Source organism: Ctenopharyngodon idella, chromosome 2 (assembly GCF_019924925.1).
Source record: "Ctenopharyngodon idella isolate HZGC_01 chromosome 2, HZGC01, whole genome shotgun sequence".
NCBI lineage: Eukaryota > Metazoa > Chordata > Actinopteri > Cypriniformes > Xenocyprididae > Ctenopharyngodon > Ctenopharyngodon idella.
Window position 1 is genome coordinate 800,236 of NC_067221.1, and position 23,925 is coordinate 824,160.

Below are 23,925 nucleotides of genomic sequence, written 5' to 3' on the forward strand. Positions count from 1 at the left end.
TTGGAATATTCAAGGACTAAGGTCCTCCATTTTTGGTATTAAGAGCCAACATTCAGACTTCAAAAAAGAAATCCAGAACTCTGACATTATAATACTACAAGAAACATGGAATATAAAAGATTTGTCCACTGGCTGCCCAACTGGATTTAGAGAAATAGTCCTACCATCATCCAAACTAAGAGGGGTGACTCAGGGCAGAGACTCGGGGGGAATGCTGATATGGTACCGAACAGAACTCATAGACTCAATCAAATCTATAAAAACCGGACAATTTTACATTTGGTTAAAAATCCAAAAAGACACTGTCTCCACAGACCGTCACATATTCTTGTGTGCTACATATTTACCCCCGGCTGAATCTCCCTATTACAATGAAGAAACCTTCTCCATTCTACAAGATGAGATCTGCCATTTCCAGACAAAAGGAAATGTGTTAATATGTGGCGATTTAAATGCTAGAACTCAATTGAACCAGAGTTTGTCAACACACAGGGAGACAAATATATTACCAACACCAGCCACCCTCTGCCCTCATACCACCTCAGAAATAACTATGACAAATTCACAAACAAAAGTGGAAAAAGCCTACTAGAACTCTGTCAATCACTGGGTCTATATATAATAAACGGTCGCATTCAGGGAGACTCTTTTGGCTGTTATACCTTTAATTCATTTCTGGGCAACAGTACTGTAGATTATTTCATTACAGACATTGACCCAGTGCATCTCAGAGCATTCACAATCAGTCCTCAAACACCTCTGTCAGACCACTGTAAAATTACATTATATCTAAAACAAACTCAAACTAATGAATCACACAGACAGCCTTCTCATTTACTAAAGCTGAAACAATCATACAAGTGGACAAAAAACAGCACAGAAAATTATTAAAGTGCAATAGAAAGTCAAACTATCAAATTATTATTGGACAAATTTATAATTAACACATATCCACAAAATAAAATAGGCATAAATCTGGCACTACATGACATCACCAACACATTCCACCAATCAGCATCCATGTGCAATTTGAAAAAAATCATCAAAAATGAAACCAAAAAACACCAACGAAAAGTGGTTTGACACTGAGTGTAAAAGTATTAGAACAACAGTACGAAATCTTTCCAATCAAAAACACAGAGACCCAGACAATCAAGAACTCCGCCATCAATATCACGAAGCTCTTAAAGTCTACAAACAAACTCTAAGAGCAAAAAAGGAAGAGCATACAGAACAATTATTTCAAGCAATGGAGGAGTCAATAAATACCAGTAACTTTTGGAACAATTGGAACACTCTCTATAGACCACAACAGGAAGAATTGGCCATTCAAAACGGGAACATATGGAGGACACACTTTGAAAATCTGTACAAAACAACTGAAACAAATCCTGCTCAAAATGAAATAAAAACCAAATTAGAAATCCTGAAAGAAAAAATTAAAGACGATCAGAACCCCCTGGACTTCCCAATTACAATAAACGAGCTAACAGATAGACTACATGCATTAAAACCCAACAAGGCATGTGGCATTGATGGAATATTAAATGATCAAATACACCAATGACAAATTCAAGACCGCAATAATCAAATTATTCAACATTGTTTTGAGTGTAGGATATTTCCCCGACACCTGGAATCAAGGCCTGATTACACCAATCCTTAAACAAGGAGACAAATTTGAGCCAAACAATTACAGAGGCATATGTGTCAATAGCAACCTGGGGAAAATATTCTGTTTGATTATTAATATGAGATTGCAGAACTTTCTCAAAACCCACAAAATCCTGGATAAAAGTCAAATTGGATTTCAGCCCAAGCACAGAACATCTGACCATATTTACACCCTCCACACGATCATTAATAAACATGTATACCAAAACAAAACCAAAGTCTTTGCTTTGTTGACTTTGAAAAGGCTTTCGATTCAATCTGGCATGAAGGACTCTTCCTAAAACTACTGGAAAATGGGATTGGAGGGAAAACATTTGATTTGATCAGCACCATGTATAAAAACAATACATGTGCTGTAAAAATAGGGAATAAACGGACAGAATTTTTCTCCCAACAACGAGGAGTCCGTCAAGGTTGCCCATTGAGCCCCACACTATTTAACATTTATATAAATGAATTAGCCAAAGCATTAAATAATTCGACTGCCCCCGGCCCAAACCTGACTGAATCAGAAATTAAATGTCTCCTCTTTGCAGATGATTTAGTCATTCTGTCAAAAACAGAAGAGGGACTACACCAACTCCTCGACATCATAGAGACATTCAGTCAAACATGGGCTCTTAAAATTAACCTAGTAAAGACAAAAATAATGATTTTTCAAAACAGATCCAGGTGTAGGGAAAATAGATACACCTTTAGAGCAGGAAACCAGGTCCTCCAACATGCCTACGAATACACCTATCTGGGACTAAAACTGAGTTCAATGGGGAATTTCAATCTGGCTGTGAAAGAGCTGAGAGCAAAAGCAATGAGAGTCTTCTACATGATTAAAAATACAATTCGACATGAAATTCCAATCCAAACCTGGCTGAAAATCCTAAAAGCAATAATTGAACCAATTGCTCTATATGGCAGTGAGGTATGGGGACCCCAAAAAACCCAAGATTTCTCAAAATGGGAAAAAGAAGAAATTGAAACTCTGCATACCCAAATTTGTAAAAGCATATTAAAAGTAAACAGAGCGACACCGAACAACTCATGCAGAGCTGAATTAGGACAATACCCTTTATTGATAACCATCCAAAAAAAGAGCTCTGAAATTCTACCAACACCTTAAATACAGTGATCCAAACTCATAGCAGGCAGAAGCTCTACAGTGTCAGAAGCAAAACCTGATCAGGAGCGCCTTATCACAGCTGGTGCTGAAACTACAGCCAAACCTACACAGCACAGTCCGGCCCAAACAAATTGTTCAATTACACAAACAAAATTACATCAACTATTGGAAAGATGCCACTAAATTACAAAAAAAGATGGAACTCTATTTACAACTAAAAAGAGACTACAAACCAGCAGAATATCTTAGCTGTGTTAAAGAACAAAGTTAGAAAGACCCTAACCAGATACAGGCTGAGTGATCATAGCCTAGCTATAGAGAGAGGACGGCACAGGCAGAGATGGCAGCCGCGAGACCAGAGACTGTGTTCACTGTGCTCTCAGAGAGACACTTCCTGCTGCACTGTGACCACTATCTCAGCATTCGATCGGACTATTTCACTAAATTCCAGCTACTAGAACCAAAATTTATGGCATCTTCAAATACAGAAAAAATAAATCATATTCTGGGAGAAAACAGCAAATTGATTGCAACAGCAGCAAAATACATAACAGCTTGCCACAATCTAAGAGAGACAGCAACCAGTGGACAAAACTAGAATCAGAAATATTCTTAATGTATGTACAGTTTTTTTTTTTTTTTTTTACATTGTCTTATTCTTTTTTTGTTGTTGTTGTTCTTTCTTGTATGTATATTTATATGTTTATGCATTATATAATCATTATTTGTTCATTGTAATGGCCACTGCTTTAGCAATATCGTGTAAGTCATGCCAATAAAGCAAATTTGAATTGTACTACACACAACAATACATTACAATAAATGTATACACACAAAAAACAATACGTCCATGATGTAACAATACACACAAAATTATGTCAAAATACCCGTCTCGGCAATATACTTTCGGTTATGTCATAAGTGAACAGTTGAGAAAAAAACGGATGTGTGTCAGTATATTCGGTCCGTGCATTCGCTCTTAAGGTGACAGCAGCAGCATAATATTCCTGCTGTTGTCTGTGTCATTAATGTAAGTAAAATGTAATAATCTTAATAATGTAAATAAAAAAACATCATCATCATCTACAACGTTCGAGAGAAAATAAGATAGTGTGGAAAGCAGTCAGGAGGAAAGTGATGACGACAGCTTGTAGGATAAGTGTGCCAAATAAAGTACCAAGCAGCATCTTCAGGTGCTCCCTTGAGAACCAGACCAAAAAAAGTTATGTGCACCCCTGGATATACAGGTGCTGGTCATATAATTAGAATATCATCAAAAAGTTTTTTTATTATAAATTATTTTTAAAAATGAAACTTTCATATATTCTAGATTCCCTACATGTAAAGTAAAACATTTCAAAAGTTTTTTTTTTTAAATTTTGATGATTAGAGCGTACAGCTAATGAAAGTCCAAAATCCAGTATTTCAAAATATTAGAATATTTCCTAAGATCAATCAAAAAATGGATTTGCAAAACAGAAAAGTTCAAGTTCTTTAAAGTATGTTCTTTTGTGCACTCAATACTTGATCGGCAGGACATATTACAGCAAATGACTTGCTCCTAGCACAAATTACTGCATCAGTGAAGTGTGGCATGGAAGTGATCAGCCTGTGGCACTGCTGAGGCACTATTGAGCCTTCAGATCATCTGTATATTGTTGGATCGACTGTTTCTCATCTTTCTCTTGAAAATATCCCATAGATTTAGGTCAGGCATATTGGCTGGCCAATAAAGCACAGTAATATCATGGTCAGCAAACCACTTGGAAGTGGTTTTTGCACTGTGGGCAGATGCTAAAGTCCTGCTGGAAAAGGAAATCAGCATCTCCATAAAGCTTGTCAGCAGATGGAAGCATAAAGTGCTCCAAAATCTCCTGGAAGATGGCTGCATTGACTTTGCACTTGATAAAACACAATGGACCAACACCAGCAGACATCACGGCCCCCCCAAATCATTATTGACTTCAGAAACTTCACACTAGACTTCAAGCAGCTTGGATTCTGTGCCTCTCCAGTCTTCCTTCAGACTCTGGGACCATGATTTCAACATGAAATGCAAAATTTACTTTTATCTGAAAAGAGGATTTTCGACCACTGTTCACTGTCCAGTTCTTTTTCTCCTTAGCCCAGGTAAGATGCTTCTGACGTTGTCTCTGGTTCAGAAGTGGCTTGGTAGTCCTTTTCCTGAAGATGTCTGAGTGTGGTGACTCTTGATGCGCTGACTCCGGCTTCATTCTACTCATTGTGAAGCTCTCCCAAGTGTTTGAATCGGCTTTACTTGACAGTATTCTCAAGCTTGCGGTCATCCCTGTTGCTTGTGCACCTTTGCCTACCCAATTTCTTCCGTCCAGTCAACTTTGCATTTAATATGCTTTGATACATCACTCTGTAAACAGCCACCCCATTCAGTAATGACCTTCTGTGACTTACTCTCTTTGTGGAGGGTGTCAATGATTGTCTCCTGGACCATTGCCAAGTCAGCAGTCTTCCCCATTAGTGTGGTTTCAAAGAACAAAAGATACCCAGAATTTATACTGTAGGGATGGTCATTTAATGAAACTCAAATGTAAATATTCTAATATTTTGAGATACTGGATTTTGGACTTTCATTAGCTGTACGCTCTAATCAACAAATTAAAAAAAAAAAAACTTTTGAAATGTTTTACTTTACATGTAGGGAATCTAGAATATATGAAAGTTTCATTTTTTAAAATAATTTACAATAAAAAAATGAACTTTTTCACGATATTCTAATTATATGACCAGCACCTGTATACATGTTTATTTGCATGATCTATTTTCCATAGTGAATTTATGCCTCCTTGTGGCTGTCTGTGTAATTGTGTTACTGGAATGAGCTCCATAAGGTTCCCAGGAATTGAGTTTTATTGTGAATTATTGTTTTATTTAGTCAAGTTCAGTCACATACACCACTGAGGACAAATAATGAAACCATATAATGTAAACACACAAAATACCTTTTATCAGATGATGGTTTTTCCCCACTGAAATTTGGTGGATTATCTTTTGACCGGTCACTCTTCAGAGACACAGAGCTGGACACATGTGAGTCTGATCTTACACTAATGACACAAAGAACAGAGAGAAACACTTTAGTAAAGGAGGATAAACTGTGTCTGAAACACATCAGTGTCTTTATCTAATCCTCCACAGAAATACACACACTCACACAATTTACAGTTTTATAGTTAACAATCATTGTATTTTACTGGCTCACACTGGATTAATGATTTACTTACTGTACATGAATGAGATTAAATATGTTAAAAAAAAAATACTTGACTCTAATTTAAGAGAACATGTTTTTGTTTACTGACAGAAATGGAGCAGAAATGTCTGTGTGACACAGTTTTGTTAGCAAACTTCAATTAAATTAAGTGACCAAAAAACCAAAGTCATGTATTTGGTAATAATTAACAAATTATTAATGATATTGTCTATAGAGCAGACGGGGATTTATAGACAATGTCAGAGTTAATTTAAGAAGTTCAAAATTGAAACAAATATAAAACAATGTCTAGAGTTTTGTTATTCACAGTAAAACACAAACTCCAGTAGAGTTTAAAATGAAAACAGACGCAGTGTTACCTGTGTTTCTCTGAGAGACTCATCTTAGAGAGAGAGTCCTTTCCTCGCTCAGATAAACTGACACTGAACACAGATCAGCACAATCAATCACTCAACCTGGAAATGACACCATTTCACAGAGATGAAGAATTATTGAAGAACATAATGAAGAATACTGAGTGACCAACAACAGCAAAAACAATGAATGAAATAAAGTGAGTTACAAACAAATATATTGACATAAAATAACTGAATGATCTTAATCATTTCAGATTAATGAGTTTAACTGATTCATGGATTAAATATGAATTACTTTTGGGAACAGAAATTTACATTGTGCTGGAAAACTGAACACAATTTATTATATTTTCTATTGAAGTTTAATATCAATGTACAATCATATTTACCCAATCTTTATTAATTGTTGAATCCTTTGTAATTTAATCATTACTTCAAGTTCACAATGATGGTTGAATTCATTATTTTCAAATGATCCTAAAATAACTGATTGAGTAAAAGTAACCTGAATTATAATGGTCATACTGTATAATAACTAGTAATCATAATTGATATATATGAACTGAAATATTTAATTTAATAATAAAAAAAAAAAAAACGTTAGTCTTCATCTACATGTCTGCTGTAAATATCTGGTTCCTACTTTCGATTTCGCTTCACAAAAACAACAGGCTAATAAAATGGAAGGAAAAATTGGAAAAACCTTCATAAACTCGTTTTCAATAATCCTTTCTCAATAATCTTCATGTTTTATCATCCGTGACCTTCAAAAGATTGTAATTTCTGGAAGATTCTTCATCTGTTCGGATCTGGTTCGGATTAGTAACAGGTGTTACGGATCATAACTGGGACATGCGCGTGCACGCAGATATGTTTACCTGTATTTTCAGCAGATGTTTGACGACCACAGATTCGTCACATGCGATATTTCACGGATCATAGATTATAAACTTATGTTTCAGCAGTTTTATACATTGGTATGCACAATAAAGCTTTGATTTCGCAGTGTCTGTTCCTGCGTATTTAATGCAGTTTCAAGGCAGTTTACTTTATTTTCGGTTCACGCTCAGAAACCTCGCCCATATTAACATGGAACATTAGTTTCAAAGTCTTTATTTCAGTGGACGATCAGACTTGAAGTAAAACTCTAAGTATTTTATATAAAAACATAGAGATACCTTATTTTACTCTTTTATAATCTCATGTCTCCTGCATGTACAAACATCTCTGGCGCCTCGGTATCCTCTTCCCTGGACATAAATCACCGCTGACCTGTTTGTCAGAGCGGAAGTAAGTGTTTTCTGTGAATGTGCGAGACTTCCGATTTATTATTAACGAGAAGAATATCAAAGTGCAGTAAACTGTAAAACTGTTTGCGCTACAAACCAGTGTGTTTATAATTGAGAAAATACATTAAAATAACGTAGTAAGAAACACCAGTTTGCAGTATCACAGCAGAACGAGCTGTTCTGTACAGCTAAAAATAACTGGAAGCGAATGACACTATATTTACAGATCTGTCAGTCAGATTCTGTGTGAAAGTTGTATTCTGTCCTCTTGTTTTTGTTCCAGTTGAATGAAGATAAGATGTGGGTCCTGATGAAACTAAACCTTGAAGAGGGAAGAACGCTTGTTCTTGTGATGTTGTGATTGCAGGGCTTGTTTGTAGTTATGCAGGTGTGATTATGCCAATGGACTCCAGGAATGTTTCATCCTGATTTATGACTGATCTGAAATTATCATTTTGCATTGACTTAGGATTTATAAGAGCACATTGTCTCAAATAATGTTTTATTTATATCTAAATGATTCAAATGGCTTAACAGAACTCTATAATAATTCATACTGCAGTTTCTTAGAATCATATAATAAATTAAATGAACTGAATTGTATACTTATAGTAATAGTGTCTGTATTGTACATTATGCTCAGGTGTATCTGCTTGTGAATCTGATGTCTTGATTTGAACACTTTGTCTTCAGTAAATTCTCTGAGTTCATGACTCCTGCTTTTCATTTGACCCACTACACACTAGCTGTGTCCCAATTCGGGCTGCGCACTTCGGAGTGCATGAAAGGAGTGGGGCTTTGGAGTGGAGGGTTGCCAGGTCTGCGCAACAAAACCATCCCAAAAGTAGCGTAATCACAGCACAAGTGTAAAAGTATCCCAATCCCAGACGTGACAGACAGCTGACAGTTGACGTTTGTGTGTGTGTTTTAAAGTTTTATGACTTTCTGTTGGGTTTTGACATGATTCACTACCAGCGACGACGGGACACTGGACCAAAATATGTATGGTTAAACTATGTAATGTTAGTTTTATATCGTTAGCAACTATTAGTTAACCTTGTTTGTTTTTTATGTTAAATGAAACGTTAAATGTGAAAATATATACATTCATATTTATACATTTACTCTGTATTTAAGTCTAAATTTAAAGTGCAGTACTTTAGGATTTTATTCAACTGCACTCCATCTCAGAGACAATATTGTATTAATGAAAAACTGACGTTTTGGACATCACAGATATTACAGTTTGATTTAGATATTAGGCTACATATTGGTGAAACCGGGGCATTGCTTACATTTATGTGAATTCACACAGTACTCCTTTCGTCACTGGCACGCAATGAATTGTGGGATAGTGTAGACCCACAGATGGACGCTTCATTCCACGTGGAAACGGAGAGGGTGCATTTGAAGTCGCTCTTGAATTACGTCAGTCCTCCTCGCGCCGCGGTGAATCGCACTTCAAAGGCCGCTTTTTTCCCAGTTTTCTCAAGAACAGAATACAGTACATAAAATGGGTACATAAAAATACATCCATATAAATATTATTTAAATGTAACTTTGTCAATGAAACAGCCTAATTTCTGTACAGTTTTGTGATGTAAGTTAAAAATGAAATGCATAAGTTGTATAGACTACATTATATTTGTAATGTAATTTATTTGTAAATGAGCCGGAGTAATTTCTGTTAATTTTTTTACGTTCACATGTGTAAATAAAAGAGAACTGTTCTGTTCATTGTTTATTTCTTTCATGCAACTTAAAATTTTACATGAAACATTATACATCTACAACATATACAATCATTTCATCATGTAAATTAAATGTTTTTACATTAAATACATCGTTCTATAGCTACATTACTTAAAGTACCTTTTACAACTATTTACAACAGAACTTAGGTTTAACATCAGAAAAACAACATAACATTTTCAATTAACAGTACATAAAACAGAACAAAACATATTTGTGTACACTTTCATTCAGCTGAGCAGGGAGAGCCTGGTGGAGCTGCTGGACCTGGACGGGCTTCAGAGACCCTGGTAAGGCCTCTCTGCCGGTGGGACATCAACTGGGACGAGTGCATATTTCCACTGTCCACTGCGTATCTACCAACAGGTTTGCAGGGCTGACTCAATCGACGGCTGCCATGTAACAGATATTTTCAGAAAGGGGAAAGAGTAAAAGAAATTAACTCAAACTCAAATCAAACCATACAATATTTGAACATACAAAACAGATCTATGGTCCATTCAGATTTTGTGTTGGTCATCATAGCTTTAAAATTCTTGTCTGTTACAAATGGTCAGCAGGTATATTTTAAGATATGTCAGTGCAAGTTTCTTTTAATTAAAACAACTGAAACATGAATTTTAGTCTGGGACTAAACATTTTTAATGTTTCTTTCATATAGTGTTATATAGTGGAAGCCATGGTTGTCAGTGAGCAACTGTCTGAGGGTTTGAGTGATGGAAGCTGTCTAACAGAACATCACAACGAGTCAGGACAAAGTGCAGAAGTGAAAGATGGAAAGAGGACAAGAGGACAGCTTTGTGGTTGCAGACAAAGTTTTGTTGAGGAATGTGCGACAGGAGAATAGAAAGAGTGGAAAAATTGACCCAGACATGCTTGGTCCATTTACAATTGTCAAAATTGAAGAGAAAAATGTTAATGTTTTTTCAACAAAAGGGGGGAAAATGAAATTCAACACAGACCATTTAATAAAGTTGTAATGATGGGTCAACAGAATGTGGATCCATTTGCAGCTATTTTATTAAAAGGACTTACAGAATAGACAGAGCAAAGGCAGAGGCATAAACAGGGACAGGCAATGGTCGAGGCAGGCGGCAGACAAACAAAATCAGGGTACAGGCAAGGATCAGGGCAGGCAGCAAACAATCACAGTCCAGGAAACAGGCAAAGATCAGGGTAGGCAGCAAAGGGTCGCAGGGAATAAACAGTCCAATCGATAACAGGTAAACAGTCCACAGAAAAACGCTCAGAAATGATCACCAAGGCAAATCAAGACTTTGCGATGTGTGTGTGTCTTAAATAGTGTGAGTGTGATGTGGTGCAGGTGTGTGTGCAATCAGTCCCAGGAATGAGGGCCCATGGGAAACGTAGTCCGAATGAGAACTGATCAGTATTCCGGTGATGGCTCCCTCCGGCGGTCCGGAGGAAGGGCCGAGGGAGCCACATTCGTGACAAAAGTAAGTGGAGCCAGAGCCCCACATTCCAAAACATGGATCCCATCAACCCCTCCCATTCCTCCTCCTCCTTGTTTTTGCTCACACCCAAATTGGGGCAAATTTGACAAGCTATAATAAATGATCTGTGGGGTATTTTGAGCTGAAACTTCACAGACACATTCTGGAGACACCAGAGACTTATATTACATCTTGTTAAAAGGGGTATAATAGGTCTTTGCACACTGACTCTGAAATTTTCGCATGCGTTTTTTCGAATTCGTGATCCTAAAAATTCATCACACACAGAGACCTTGCACACTGAGTCCAATATTAATGAATCTATTGTGAAATAATTCACAAAACAATACAAAATGGAGTCTTCAAGCAGTGAACATGATTTAGTTGTCCTCTCTCTTCTTAAAAAGAGAAAAAGAAAGAGGAAATATTGGGTCCATCCAATCTGCATCCCTTTCCCTTTTTAAAATGCATGCGCTCGGCTCATTGTTGCCACGTCTGAAATTGGGCTACACTGTAGCCGTGATTACGCTACTTTTGGAATGGTTTTGTTGTGCAGACCTGGCAACCCCGCACCTCAGTTAGACCTTCCTCCACTCCAAAGCCCCGCCCCTTTCATGCACTTCGAAGGCTGCAGACCCTGAATTGGGACACAGCTATAATGTCAAACTTGTCACACGATCCTCTTTTCCATTGGGCAAAAAAAGCCAAAGGAGAAACAATTTAAATGATGTTTTATTAAGAAAGTTCGGGAGGAGCAAGTTCAGATAATTAACCTAATTAGCACAGGTGGAGAGCATTCAGTTAATCAACTCAACCAATGTCAAGAGGTATAAATTCAGCAGACGTACCTCTGTTCATCTGAGAGTTTATCAGCATCCCTCCTCCACCCCATCTCCTCACTCCTACTTCTATCTACTTTCACCACACCGGGGGCAGTACTCTGGGTTCAGGCCAAAATTCTGAGCTCGGAGCCCTCTCCCCAGACAGCACGCCAAATACACATAACTTTACTCTATTTAATTATATGGATATGTGAACTTGTGAATTACTATTATCCATGAATGAAAACTCAGCAGTGTTGTTAATTACATCATTTATTAGTTTACAAAAAAAGAAATAGTAGTATCTGTAGTATTGGCTGTCTCAATGTGTGTGCAGTTAACCTTAATATTTGCCTGTGTACCATGTATGACACTAAATACATTTTTTCAAGAAAGCATGATGATTAAGGGGGGCCTCACACAAAGAGCAGCCTAGGGGCCCCTGACCACCTTAATCCACCCCTGCTGGCCTGAACTTCCAAGATGTCAAGAGGCACTTCTTTTTCACAATAGCCTATAATATAAATGACCAACCACAACAAAAAAAGAAGAAAAAAAAAGTCCTATCTACATAAAAACACATTCAGATGCAACATTTTTCCTTCAGTTTGCAATAAAACTTTTGATCACTTTGGATGAAATATATTGAGCATCGGTAAGAAATGGAAGTTGGAAGCAGGATGGAAACTGATAAACATCAAAGAACATGTGATCGTTCTGAGATGCAGCATCCACTGAGAAAATGTCCAGCTGTAATGATGAGTCGACAGAATGTAGATCCATTTGCAGCTGTTTATTAAGAGAACTTACAGAGCAGACAGGGCAAAGGCAGAGGCATAAACAGGGACAGGCAATGGTCGAGGCAGGCGGCAGACAAACAGAGTCAGTGTACAGGCAAGGATCAGGGCAAGCAGCAAACAATCACAGTCCAGGAAACAGGCAGAGATCAGGGCAGGCAGCAAAGGGTCGCAGGGAATAAACAGAATAAACAGTCCAAACGATAACAGGTAACAGTCCACGGGAAAACGCTCAGAAATGATCACCAAGGCAAATCAAGACTTCACAAAGGGTGTGTGTGTGTGTGTGTGTGTGTCTTAAATAGTCCAGGTAATGATCTGCAGGTGTGTGTGGCAATTGGTGATTGGTGTGGAGTGTGCACGTGATTGGAAGGGAGGATTATGGGAAATGGAGTCCAGGAACTGACAGGAACAGACGGTGATCGTGACACCAGCTTATGGTAAAAGTTGCAACAATTGTGGTAAAAAATAATCATTATGCACGCTGTTGTAAAGGCAAAAGCTCTTTTTGTGTTGCTTTTTTCATGCTTCCACTGATGTTTAGTATATATGAAGCTCTGAAATGACTTTGTTTAAATCAGATGATCACTTCAACCACTTTAGACATGCGGTCATGATGTGGATTTTTACAATTATTTTAATATTCTCCTTGAGATTCACTTGTAAACAAAAACAAATATACAACAGTGGCCAAAAGTGATGCCTGGAGGAGATATTTGTTGTTGCCCTACAAGTTTTTATATCAATACAAATATTTTGTTTTTTTGAAAACTTTTACATATAATGGAAGAACAAAACACTAAACTTCAAAAATTCAAACTACAGCTACAGGTTTTGTTTTACTTTTGAAAAAAATGCTTAGAAAAACAAAAAGTTGGCAAGAAAAAGCAAACACTGAATACAACATAATCAGCTATTAATATTTCATTTGTTCTGTCTTGTTTTTTGCATGTGTTGATCATTTCTTTGACAGCCTGGACAAAAATTATGTCACACAATTTTGCAGGTTTCATTGCGTTAATATCACAAAAGAAACAATCGACTCCAAGCACAGCCATGCAATATGATTAAAACATCTTTGATATTATAGCCTTCCTGATAATGTTCGGGGCTCAGACTCGCTCACCCAGTTTAAATCTAGATTAAAGACACATCTCTTCAGCCAAGCATTCACATAATCCATCTCATATCAGATCAATTGCACATGACTATCTTTGCTTAATGTTATGAACAGCAGCTATGCTAATTATTCTCCATTTGCTTTTCTGTTTTACCTCGGGACGCCCGTCCCGAGGTGACTAGAGAGTACATCAGTTTCAGTTTGGATCCAGCCTCTTAAGAAGACCTCAGATGACTAAAACTTTGGAAGAGACGGCGCCAACTCCTGCGATGACTTCAGAAGATGCAACATCTGGATCAACACGCACATTCACATTCTATAAATCCTAATTATTGTTAATATGTAATTCATTTTTCCAGGAGCTCTTTGCTTCTACCTCCAATTACATTGCTAACAGTGATTGTATGTTAATCGCCTAAATTATTACATTATTAGCTAACTGCAGTCTCCAAATTGTAATGTTGATATGCATTCTCTGTAAAGCTGCTTTGAAACGATATGTATCGTGAAAAGCGCTATACAAATAAATGTGAATTGAATTGAATTGAATATTATTTGAATAAAGGGTGAAGATATTGAAATTCTTCTTTTGGTCACTACTGTGTATGTTATTTTCAACCCTCTGTGTGAAACAATCTGTTATTAAGGCTTGTCTGTAAACGGCCTCTATTATGATTGGTTGACGTCATTGCTCTCGAGTAATGATGCGATCAGGTCATGTCGGATAGTTGCCACCAAAAAGTTGTAATTAAAAGTGGGAGACTCAGAACTTTGATTAATCCCAGAGTTTCTGAGTGGCCGGCGTCAGTGAGCAAATATAGTGGACACAATAGATGCAGCTTCTGGACTGATAGTAATTAAATTAGTAAGTTGCTTGAAAAAATCTGATGCTGCTGTACAATTATGATAAATTAAATGTACAGCACCTTCATAAACTGAATAAAAACATAAAAAGCAAAAACTTATTCAGAGTTTAAAAAAATCCTGCTGAATTTTTTGTAAAAAAAGGTCCATCACCATCTTGCTCTGACCAGAGTGACTTTAACGCATTTGATGTTGTCATTAGAAATTCCCAACTCATAAATACGAAATTCAGAGGAGGACTCAAACGCACCAGTGTTTTGAAATCATTATCCATATAAAACCATCATTTACAGACAAAGCATTATGAAATCATTTACTTACGGTCTGTGATGCAGCTGCTGTCAGATCCATCACACGTGCCTCGTTTACAAAACAATCTGCAGTCAAATGCTCCGAACAAACATATTGTTCATATCATGACCTGTTTAATGCAAGATATAAAAGATAGTTGCATCAGTTATCCACACTGTTTTTAACATTAATAAAGCTTGCTCTCCTGACGCAGGTCTCTGTGTACTCTGGTCTGTAAGTGGACGTATTCCCCGTCTGAAGGGTGGGACGACACCTTCTGGAGCGCCGTCGGCCGGGAGGACCTGATGGAGAACAGCTACTCTAAGATCGGTGGGAGAGAGTATTGCTCGGGTGTCTGTGTGTGTTCAGCTGGTTGTGTTTGACTGATAATGGTTTTGTTTGCAGGTGAGCAGACGTGTTGTCCAGGGACTCCTGTAGGATCTCAGCTCTGGATTCACAGTGATACGAACAGTAACGATGGCGTCGGTTTTACCGTATCAATCTCATCAAAGTGGATTTGCTTTGGCAGCAGAAAACAGCGTCTTCTCGACACGAACAACACGAACCAAACTCTTCCAGTCTCAGATACAACTACAGTGATTGAGGGCGGGGCAAAGAGACGCTGTTCAGCCAATGAAGACCAGAGGCGTGGCATTATGCAAATTAGTTACAAACCTGCGTAGGTTCAGCAGGAAGTGAGACTGAATTACTGACGACTCGATTCAGTTCAGAATCACTTCTTTCTTATAAAAGACAATAACTCCATTATCTGCACTTTACATTTAAACAACTTTTCAGATAACTTATAATACAAAACAGTTGTTTTGATGTACTTTGATTAAACAACTGGGGAAGTACAGTGAGATCCATTTTAACTCTATATTCAGTCTTGCCTTGAAGTAAATGAAATGTTTTCTGTGATTTCTCTGTCCTGTAGGGGTGATCGGGGCCGATGTGAGGGGACACCAGCTGCCCTGTGAAGAGCAACCGGTCACGTCCCGTATGGCTGTCATATGTGGGACGTCCTCATGTCACATGGCTGTGAGCTTCAGTTCCTGTACGTGTGTGTGTTCAGAGCATGTGACTGATGATGTCAGCGTGTGTCTGTCTCTCTCAGGTGAGCACACAGCCGCTGTTCGTCCCCGGGGTCTGGGGCCCGTATCTGTCCGCCATGCTGCCGGGACTGTGGCTTAATGAGGGGGGACAGAGCGCCACGGGACGACTGGTGAGAGCAGAGCATTCAGTCACATGTGTCTTTAATATGGAAGGAAACTGTGAATAGTTGTGTGTTCACTGTTTTTATTCTTGTTCGACTCGTTCGTCAGTCGAGTCTCCTGTGCGATCTGTGTTTGTTTGACGCTCAGAGTTTCAGTCATTTATGACGTTGTGTTTCATGCTGTGTGTTTCGCTGCTGCTTGAGAATGTAGACAGAAACACAGTTTACTAGGGTTTGAAACAGAGACATGATGTCCTTGGTTCCAGACAGTCAGCGCTACACACATTACAGTAAACACATCATACACTATATATACAGATGATTTACATGGAAATATATGAACATCTTTCAGGTGGACCATGTGGTGAAGGGACACGCGGCGTCCAGTCAGCTGAGAGAGCGGGCGGAGAAGAGGTGACCGTCAGTGATTCTGATGCCGTCTCTGTGATCTCACTCAGTCTGATGGCTGTGTTTTCGCTCTGCAGTGGGAAACACGTTTACTCCTGCCTGAACCTCCATCTGCAGCACATGTCTGGAGACGCAGCACATCTGGAGCAGCTGACGGCCGGCCTGCACATCTGGCCTGATTTCCACGGCAACCGCTCTCCTCTGGCCGACCAGACGTCACGGGGCTCGGTGACGAACGCTGTGCTCATTACAGATCTTACTGAACATGTTACCCCAAATCACAAAATAAGAACATGAAGCTTATTATTAGGAGCATTAAGATGTTTGTGATTACAGATACAAAAGATTTACCTGTTATAACTCATTTTTACTGTAGTAGATATATGTTTGATGTAGATCCTGCTGGTTTGTGCAGGTTGTTGGACTCACTTTATCACAGACGCTGGATGATTTGGCTCTGCTGTATCTCGCAACTCTTCAGGCCATCGCTGTAAGACACACACACACACTCACACACACTCACACACACACACACACACACATGGATGATCCTTTAACCAAGTGTTCACGTCTTACAGTGTGAATGTGTCTCTGTTGTTTGAAGCTCGGCACCAGACACATCATAGATGCCATGAGAGAGGCAGGACATGACATCACAACCCTCTTCCTGTGCGGGGGGCTGAGCAAGAACGCTCTGTTCGTACAGACACACGCTAACATCACGGGTAAGTGCGCTTCATCTGTGTGTCACTGACCTGTGTAGTGTGTGTTCAGTGTAGAGACCAGCTGATACACTGACGTCACATGACTGAACGTCACCAGACAACTAACATGAGTCAGTCTGATTTGTGTTTGTTTGTTTGTGGTTAGTTAGTGGAGGATGTAGAAAGGTCAAGGGTCATAAACCGCCTGTTAAAGATTTCCACAAATGCACGCTGCAGTTCACCATCACATGCAATGAAATCAACACATATATTATAGATGGTTTTGTAAGATCACTGTAAATGTGACTGATGTAATTTAATGCACAAATAACTGCACAGCCATTTACATTTGTGCATTGGATATATTCATATATGAACACTGTTGTATTTTTAATAACTTTTGACAGTGTTATCCACTAACAATTGGTGTTAAAAACACATTTAATGATGAAGTGCAGTGTCTCAGATGTGCGCATACAGACGCTGGACGTGAGGTTGTGTGTGTGTGTGTGTGTGTTTCAGGGCTGCCGGTGGTCCTGCCGGCCGAACCAGAGGCTGTGCTGCTGGGATCTGCTGTGATCGGAGCCTGTGCTTCATCTGACTGCAGCTCCATACAGGTACAGCACTGCACCCGACACACACACACACACACACACTCACACACACACACACACATCTACTCATGACAACAGAGTGACCCTGAGGAACATTCTGTCTTTCTTTTTAGGAAGCAATGAAGAAGATGACCAGAATCGGGCATGTCGTCAGACCAAACCCTGAGCTAGAAAGGTACCATTCAATGATGTTTCTCATAATATAGCATTAATACACTATCATAAATCAGGATTCTTGAGCTCATGTTTCCTGCATCAGCACTCCTTCTCTCCTGTACTAGTAAGAATGAATATTCGTCTCTGTAAAGCTTTTACAGAAGGAAGTACGCCGTGTTTCTGCGTCTTTATGATCATCAGAAGGAGTGTGTGGCGCTGATGGAGGATGATGGAGTTTGACACAGATTAAACATTAGAAGAGTCTTGACATAAAAACTGCTTCAAATGACCAAAAACACCAGATTTTCATGAATCTGTCCTTTAGCTGAACATCATGTGTTCAGCCGTTTACACCTGTACAGGTATTTTACACAAATGAGCAGGAGTGAGGAAAATATCACCAGATAAAACCTGTCAAAACCACTTTTGTGTTCAACCAAAACTGGAATCATTGTTGAAATATGCATTTCAGAGCAATAAAAGTCTTTTTAAAAATCAATTTTGCATGATTTATTATTATTGTGTGTGTGTGTGTGTGTGTGTGTGTGTGTGTGTGTGTGTGTCGCCTCTGGCTTGCTTAGTTGGAGATGTAATATTCAGCAATATTATTGATTTGACTGCACTGACTCTATCAGATGAGAACTGAACTGAGCTGGATGATGACGTCACTGATTTCTGCAGCTTTATTGATGAATTAAACTCATGTTTGCTTGTATACTTGAACTACAATTTAAAAATATACTTGTAATTTGCAAATATGTTCTTATAGTTATTTTGGAATAGATTACTTGATAAAATGCATACAAAAAAAAAAACATCCATTACATTGCAAATATAAAAATACACATTAGAATTGTATCGTTTTTATTATTATTATTAAAATTAAGTTTAACTGCAACATGAACATTACAAAAAAAACCCTGTGAGGACTTTGCATCTTCATTTGAAACAGCTCTGGTGTTTTTGAACAGCTGCTGTCATCACACGGCATCACTGTCATACACATACATCAGCCGTCTGTACATTCACTCCTGATGGGGTTTGGTTGTGGTGTGTAGCGCAGATACTTCTTCCCCGAGGGCAGGTCTTTGGTGTAAACTCCAGCGGGGAAGAGCGTCATGGCCTCCTGCTCAGGGATGCTGGGCGGCACCATGACACTGTCTCCAGGCTTCGAACAAGAGCAGATGTGAGCGTCACTTATTACACACTGATGACAGGAACAGACTACAAACAGACTGGACTTGACATGTCTCACCCGCCAGTCCACAGGTGTGGCCACACGGTTGTGTGCCGTTAACTGCAAAGAGTCAACCACACGGAGAATCTCATCAAAGTTACGTCCCGTTGTTGCAGGATAGAGAATGGACAGCTTCAGCTTCTTATCTGGACCAATCACAAATACCTGAATGACAAATGAACATGTTAAGAAATCAATTAGTGCAGGTGATGGCTCTGTCCAAACCAATGTCCCAACCTTTTCAGTTATGTTAAACTGATATCTTATACAGTAAACCACCAAACAAGCAAAGCCGGTTGAAATGCTGCTTAAATACCCAGGAAATGGCATCATCCCTACAGCATCACAGGAAGACGAGTGAGTGATCTCATTCCATTTTCTCTGTTCTACACTAATTGTGTTGTCTGCCGTCATTAAGCTCTAACATTCAGTTTTTTATTTTATTTTACTGTTTGTTCAAACTTTATATCAAGTGTCTTTAACTACTATTTAATAACATTTAAATTAATCATGTGATAAAATTCACTTGTTGGGTACATACAGTACATGTTTTTACATTGTACTTATATTCTAAAAACACCTGCATCTTTTTTTTTTTGCATGGGAGGAGCATCCAGATGTCTTGGGTGGAGAGCCACACCTTCTGTGGGCGGTGTCAATCTCCTTCCAAAGGCATATGACACATGGATGGAGCTGTTCAGACTTCTCCTGCTGCTGGTACAGTATGGACCCTAGCTCGGGATCCAGGTGAACGAGGATAGGAGCAGATGTAAAGGCCTCTTTGAGTCATTGGAAAGTGTTGGCTGCGTTGGGGGCCAGAACAGAGACTTGGGCTTGCCTTTGGGGAGAGATGTGAGCGAGGCTGTTAGGAGACTGTAGCTGTTGTTTTAGCCCAGGAACTGGATGGAAGTCTGATGGAATGAGAAACAGTTGGTACTCCCTCAGCTTTTCCAACACCAGCCCTACGTGGTGATGATGTTTGGTCTGGTTCTAGGAGTACACCAAGATATCACTGATGTAGACCAAGAAAAAATGGTGGAGGAACTCCCGGAATAACTAATTCATAAACCTTTGGAACAAAGAAGCGGTGTTGACCAGGCATGACCCGGTATTCATAGTGGCCTGTAGGAGTCACGAAAGAGGACTTCCATTCTCCCCCCTTCTGGATCTGAATGAGGTTGTAGACGCTGTGAAGGTTGAGTTTCGCTAAGACAGCTGCTTTTCTTTTCAGGGATGCAGGATGAAGTGGAGTGGATACTTCACTGTGTTGTTTTTTAGAGCCCAGTCATCAATGCATTATAGCAAGCCTCCATCCTTCTTGACTGTGAAGAAGCAGCTTGAAGCAGCAGGGTAAGTAGAAGGGTGGATGTAACCCTGAAGTAGCGCTTCCTTCTGTTCAGGGACAGACAACGGGTAGATTTTCTTAATGATGGCACAGTCCCATGGTGGGTTGGATGGCAATTAAGAGGCTTGTTGGTGGCAGAAGACGCTGAAGTGGGAGTATTCAGGAGGGATCTCTATGGATGTTAGACTGGCAGGGCTTTTGTTGGTTGTGGCCCCAACTATTAAATGGGAGGTCTCATGGATTTCTGGAGTCAATAGGGGATGAGGAAGATTAGGGAAACATCCAGGGAAATAGTCTTTACCCCACTTCAGAACGCCTCTGGTTGACCAGGATAATACCAATGAGTGCTGGATGAGCCACGGGCGGCCCAGGATGATCTCAGCTGTCGACTTCTCCAGAACCAGGAGGATGATGTTCTCAGTGTGCAGATGACGAATGAGACGTCGGCTCAGGGGTTTCTGACTAGAGAGTGGATCGAGAATGAGGTTTTACAGCTCTTTTTGTGAAGGTGGAGCTGGTGGCAAAAAAGCCCCGGAGATGAAGCTGACCTGCCAGCTGACCTGGAGTCGACAAGAGCTGGTATAGAGAGGTCAGCAGCAGTAAGGGTCACGGTGGTGAACAAAGGTGAGGATTAATTTTTTGCACAGTCTAAGTAACTCATAATCTGTGATAGAGTCACGTCCTTGGTGCAGATGAAACAGCTGCTTGCTGGTGGATGAATAAGTAGGTTTTCACAAGCAGGTTTGACACGTAGACAAGATATAATTATAATGCCTTTACAGGACCTTTTCGATGGAGATAACAATTGAGATCAACAATAGAGATCAAAGATGGAGACAATGATGGAGACAATGATGGAGATCAGTAATGGAGATAGTACTGAGAGGTAAGTTCAGAACAAACAAGAGTCTGTATGCTTCTGGACACCAGACACTGACTGATTGGAAATGCAGGGTTTTATTGAGTCCTTGATTGTGTCTGTGGTTAGAATTTGGGTGTATTTGTAGGGATAGCTGGGCGTGGACGTGACAACCTGCCCCCAACCTTACCCGTGTCCAATTTCAATAAGTGTAACCTACTTTTTTATTGCTGCAAAAATGTCAAACACAAAACAAGGTTTACACTCTGTTCAGGTATGTTGTGTAGATCACAGTAATGTCAGCTACTATTGTAGGCCACAACATTCTCTTGTTGGACATTTTTGAAGCTTTATTCATGCGTGCAGTGCACTTACACATCGCGCGCTGAGTGGCATCCCGGTCTGATCCTTCTCCTCCGGGTCCAGCATGCCCAGCATCTCGACCAGATTCCTCCGATCATCAGCTATGATTGGGAAAGGAAACTCGCTTCCGGCCTCCGCGTTATTGTAAGCCATGATGTCCTGAAATCATCCGTGGAGACTCATTAGCAGCACGTCATACAGAGAGACACACTTCAGACTGAAAGAAGCGAACCTTGCTCCAGCTGTGATGGTCTTCGAGGCTGTCGACGGAGAGCGCGATCAGCTTGACGTTGCGTCTGCTGAACTCTGGACTGAGTTGAGCTGCTCTGCCGAGTTCAGTGGTGCAGACAGGAGTGAAGTCTCGAGGATGAGAGAACAGGACGCCCCAGCTGATGGAGGAAATAAACTCAGTTCACTCATGGGGAATGGCATGACTGTGGAAGCCCATTACTGCCACATAAGAGAAAATAATCATGCTTTGGTCAATTCTAATTATGACTTAAAAAGTTGAAATCATGACATACTAAGCCATATTTATCAGATGAAAAGTCAGATTTTTTATCTCATAAATATGACTTAGTATGTTAGAATTATGACTTATGATTTAGCAAAGCATGATTTTCTTTTCTTGTGGCAGAAATACATAACTGAGTAAGAATCATATACACATTTTAACATTTATTTGCGTTAGGTTTCAGAATCATTGGGTGTCTAACTCTAGCAAAACATTCAGCATAAAAGGGTCTGATATCACTGACCGCACAACTAAGTGCCTAACCCTTACGCTAACCTCAACCCTAAAGCCAAGTCTTGACCTTCAAAGAGAAAGTGAGGACCGGCCAAAAGGTTACTCACGTTGTTCTTACTCTGATGGTCTAAATGTGGTCCTCACAAAGATAACTATACACACTCAGAGTGTGACGAGGACTCAAGGGAACTGGGATTTAGATCCATATGTGGTTTATTAAGTAATAGCACCAACAGTAAACAGGCAGTAGGGGTTGAAAACAGACAGATATACAAGCAGCAGTAAAGGCAAATCAGCAATAAGGTCATAACAGGCAAAGTATCGGGGCAGGCAGCAAACAAACAGAGTCAATATTCAGGTAAATATCAGGGTCAAAAAGACAGGCAGCAAGAATTGTTCACAGTCCAAGGGTCAGAACACTGGAAAAACAATGGTGGGAAAACCGCTCAACATTGTTAGCCATGGCAAAGCCTGTGCTCAGCGTTAAAATAGCGTTCAAACAAAGAGTGTTTTTGTCGACTCTGCTCTTTATGTGTGTCAAACTCTGTCAGTGTTTTGGTGTAACTGAAGAGATGGTAACAGTGGCGTCACGACAGCCTGACCTACAAACACAGTCACCATACAGGAACAGACAACGGCTTTGACCATGTACGGTTTATCAAAGCTGCCTGACTCACACATGTTGTCCATTGTGAGGACATTACGAGAGAAACGTGTCTTATATCCAATCCACACAATTCACAAACAACCAATACTGAATAAGAAGAAGAACACAGAGGAGGAGAGAAAAGAGGGGAATATTGTTAGATGTGACCTCAGGAAGTGACTATTGAGAATAAAACTGTTGTATTGTAATCTATGATGAACAACACAAATAACAAACAAAAATATCACAAGTACACATGATCTCATCACTTACGAATCCCCGAGAAAATCATGCAGCTTCAATCTGCCAAAAGTGGAATCGGCTTCAAAATTGGGAACGATGTCTCCTAACAGCATCCCCGGCATCCTGCAGCATCTCTCTCTCTCTCTCTGTCTCTCTCTCTCTCTCTCTCTCTCTCTCTGTCTGTTGCATGTTGGGAAGTGTGGTTTGGTTTGGTGTGTGGGAGGATCTGAGAGAGCACTTGATTTGCAAGCATTTTTTTCTCTACACGTATGGTGATTTACTGGAGTTTTTCTCACACATTACAGTTTTTTTCCAATCCCTTGGACCAGCACCAGTTTCTCAATACTAATGTCACTGTTTCAAAGCTCTTCTCACAGTGATCACAGCATCAGTCTATGTGGACTAAACTGTGGATCATTTATCATTGTTTTGGCACATTCAATGATGACATATTTCAGATGATGTGATGGTTTTATAACTTAGACACAAACAGCAAAACTCTATGAACCTACAGGCCGATTTTTACATTTAAAGTGTACCTATTTTGCCCTTTTACAAAGTCCTGATGTTGTTTTTGTGCTCTACTAGAGCAGGTTTTCCT

At 39.5% G+C, this 23,925-nt stretch overlaps 2 protein-coding genes across 2 annotated transcripts in view; both read right to left on the reverse strand.

Moving 5' to 3' along the window:
- LOC127504736 (NACHT, LRR and PYD domains-containing protein 12-like) overlaps positions 1-23,925 on the reverse strand; it is a 595,457-nt gene that overhangs the window by 105,407 nt on the left and 466,125 nt on the right. The gene's annotated exons all lie outside the window — the stretch shown is intronic.
- Positions 18,733-23,511, reverse strand: LOC127505105 (peroxiredoxin-6-like). Its single transcript, XM_051880437.1, has 5 exons — positions 23,355-23,511; positions 21,920-22,076; positions 21,700-21,846; positions 19,139-19,285; positions 18,733-19,051 (listed from the first exon to the last, which is right to left on the reverse strand). The coding sequence occupies exons 1-5, from the start codon at positions 23,444-23,446 to the stop codon at positions 18,893-18,895; spliced, it is 702 nt and encodes a 233-aa protein (XP_051736397.1). The 5' UTR covers positions 23,447-23,511; the 3' UTR covers positions 18,733-18,892.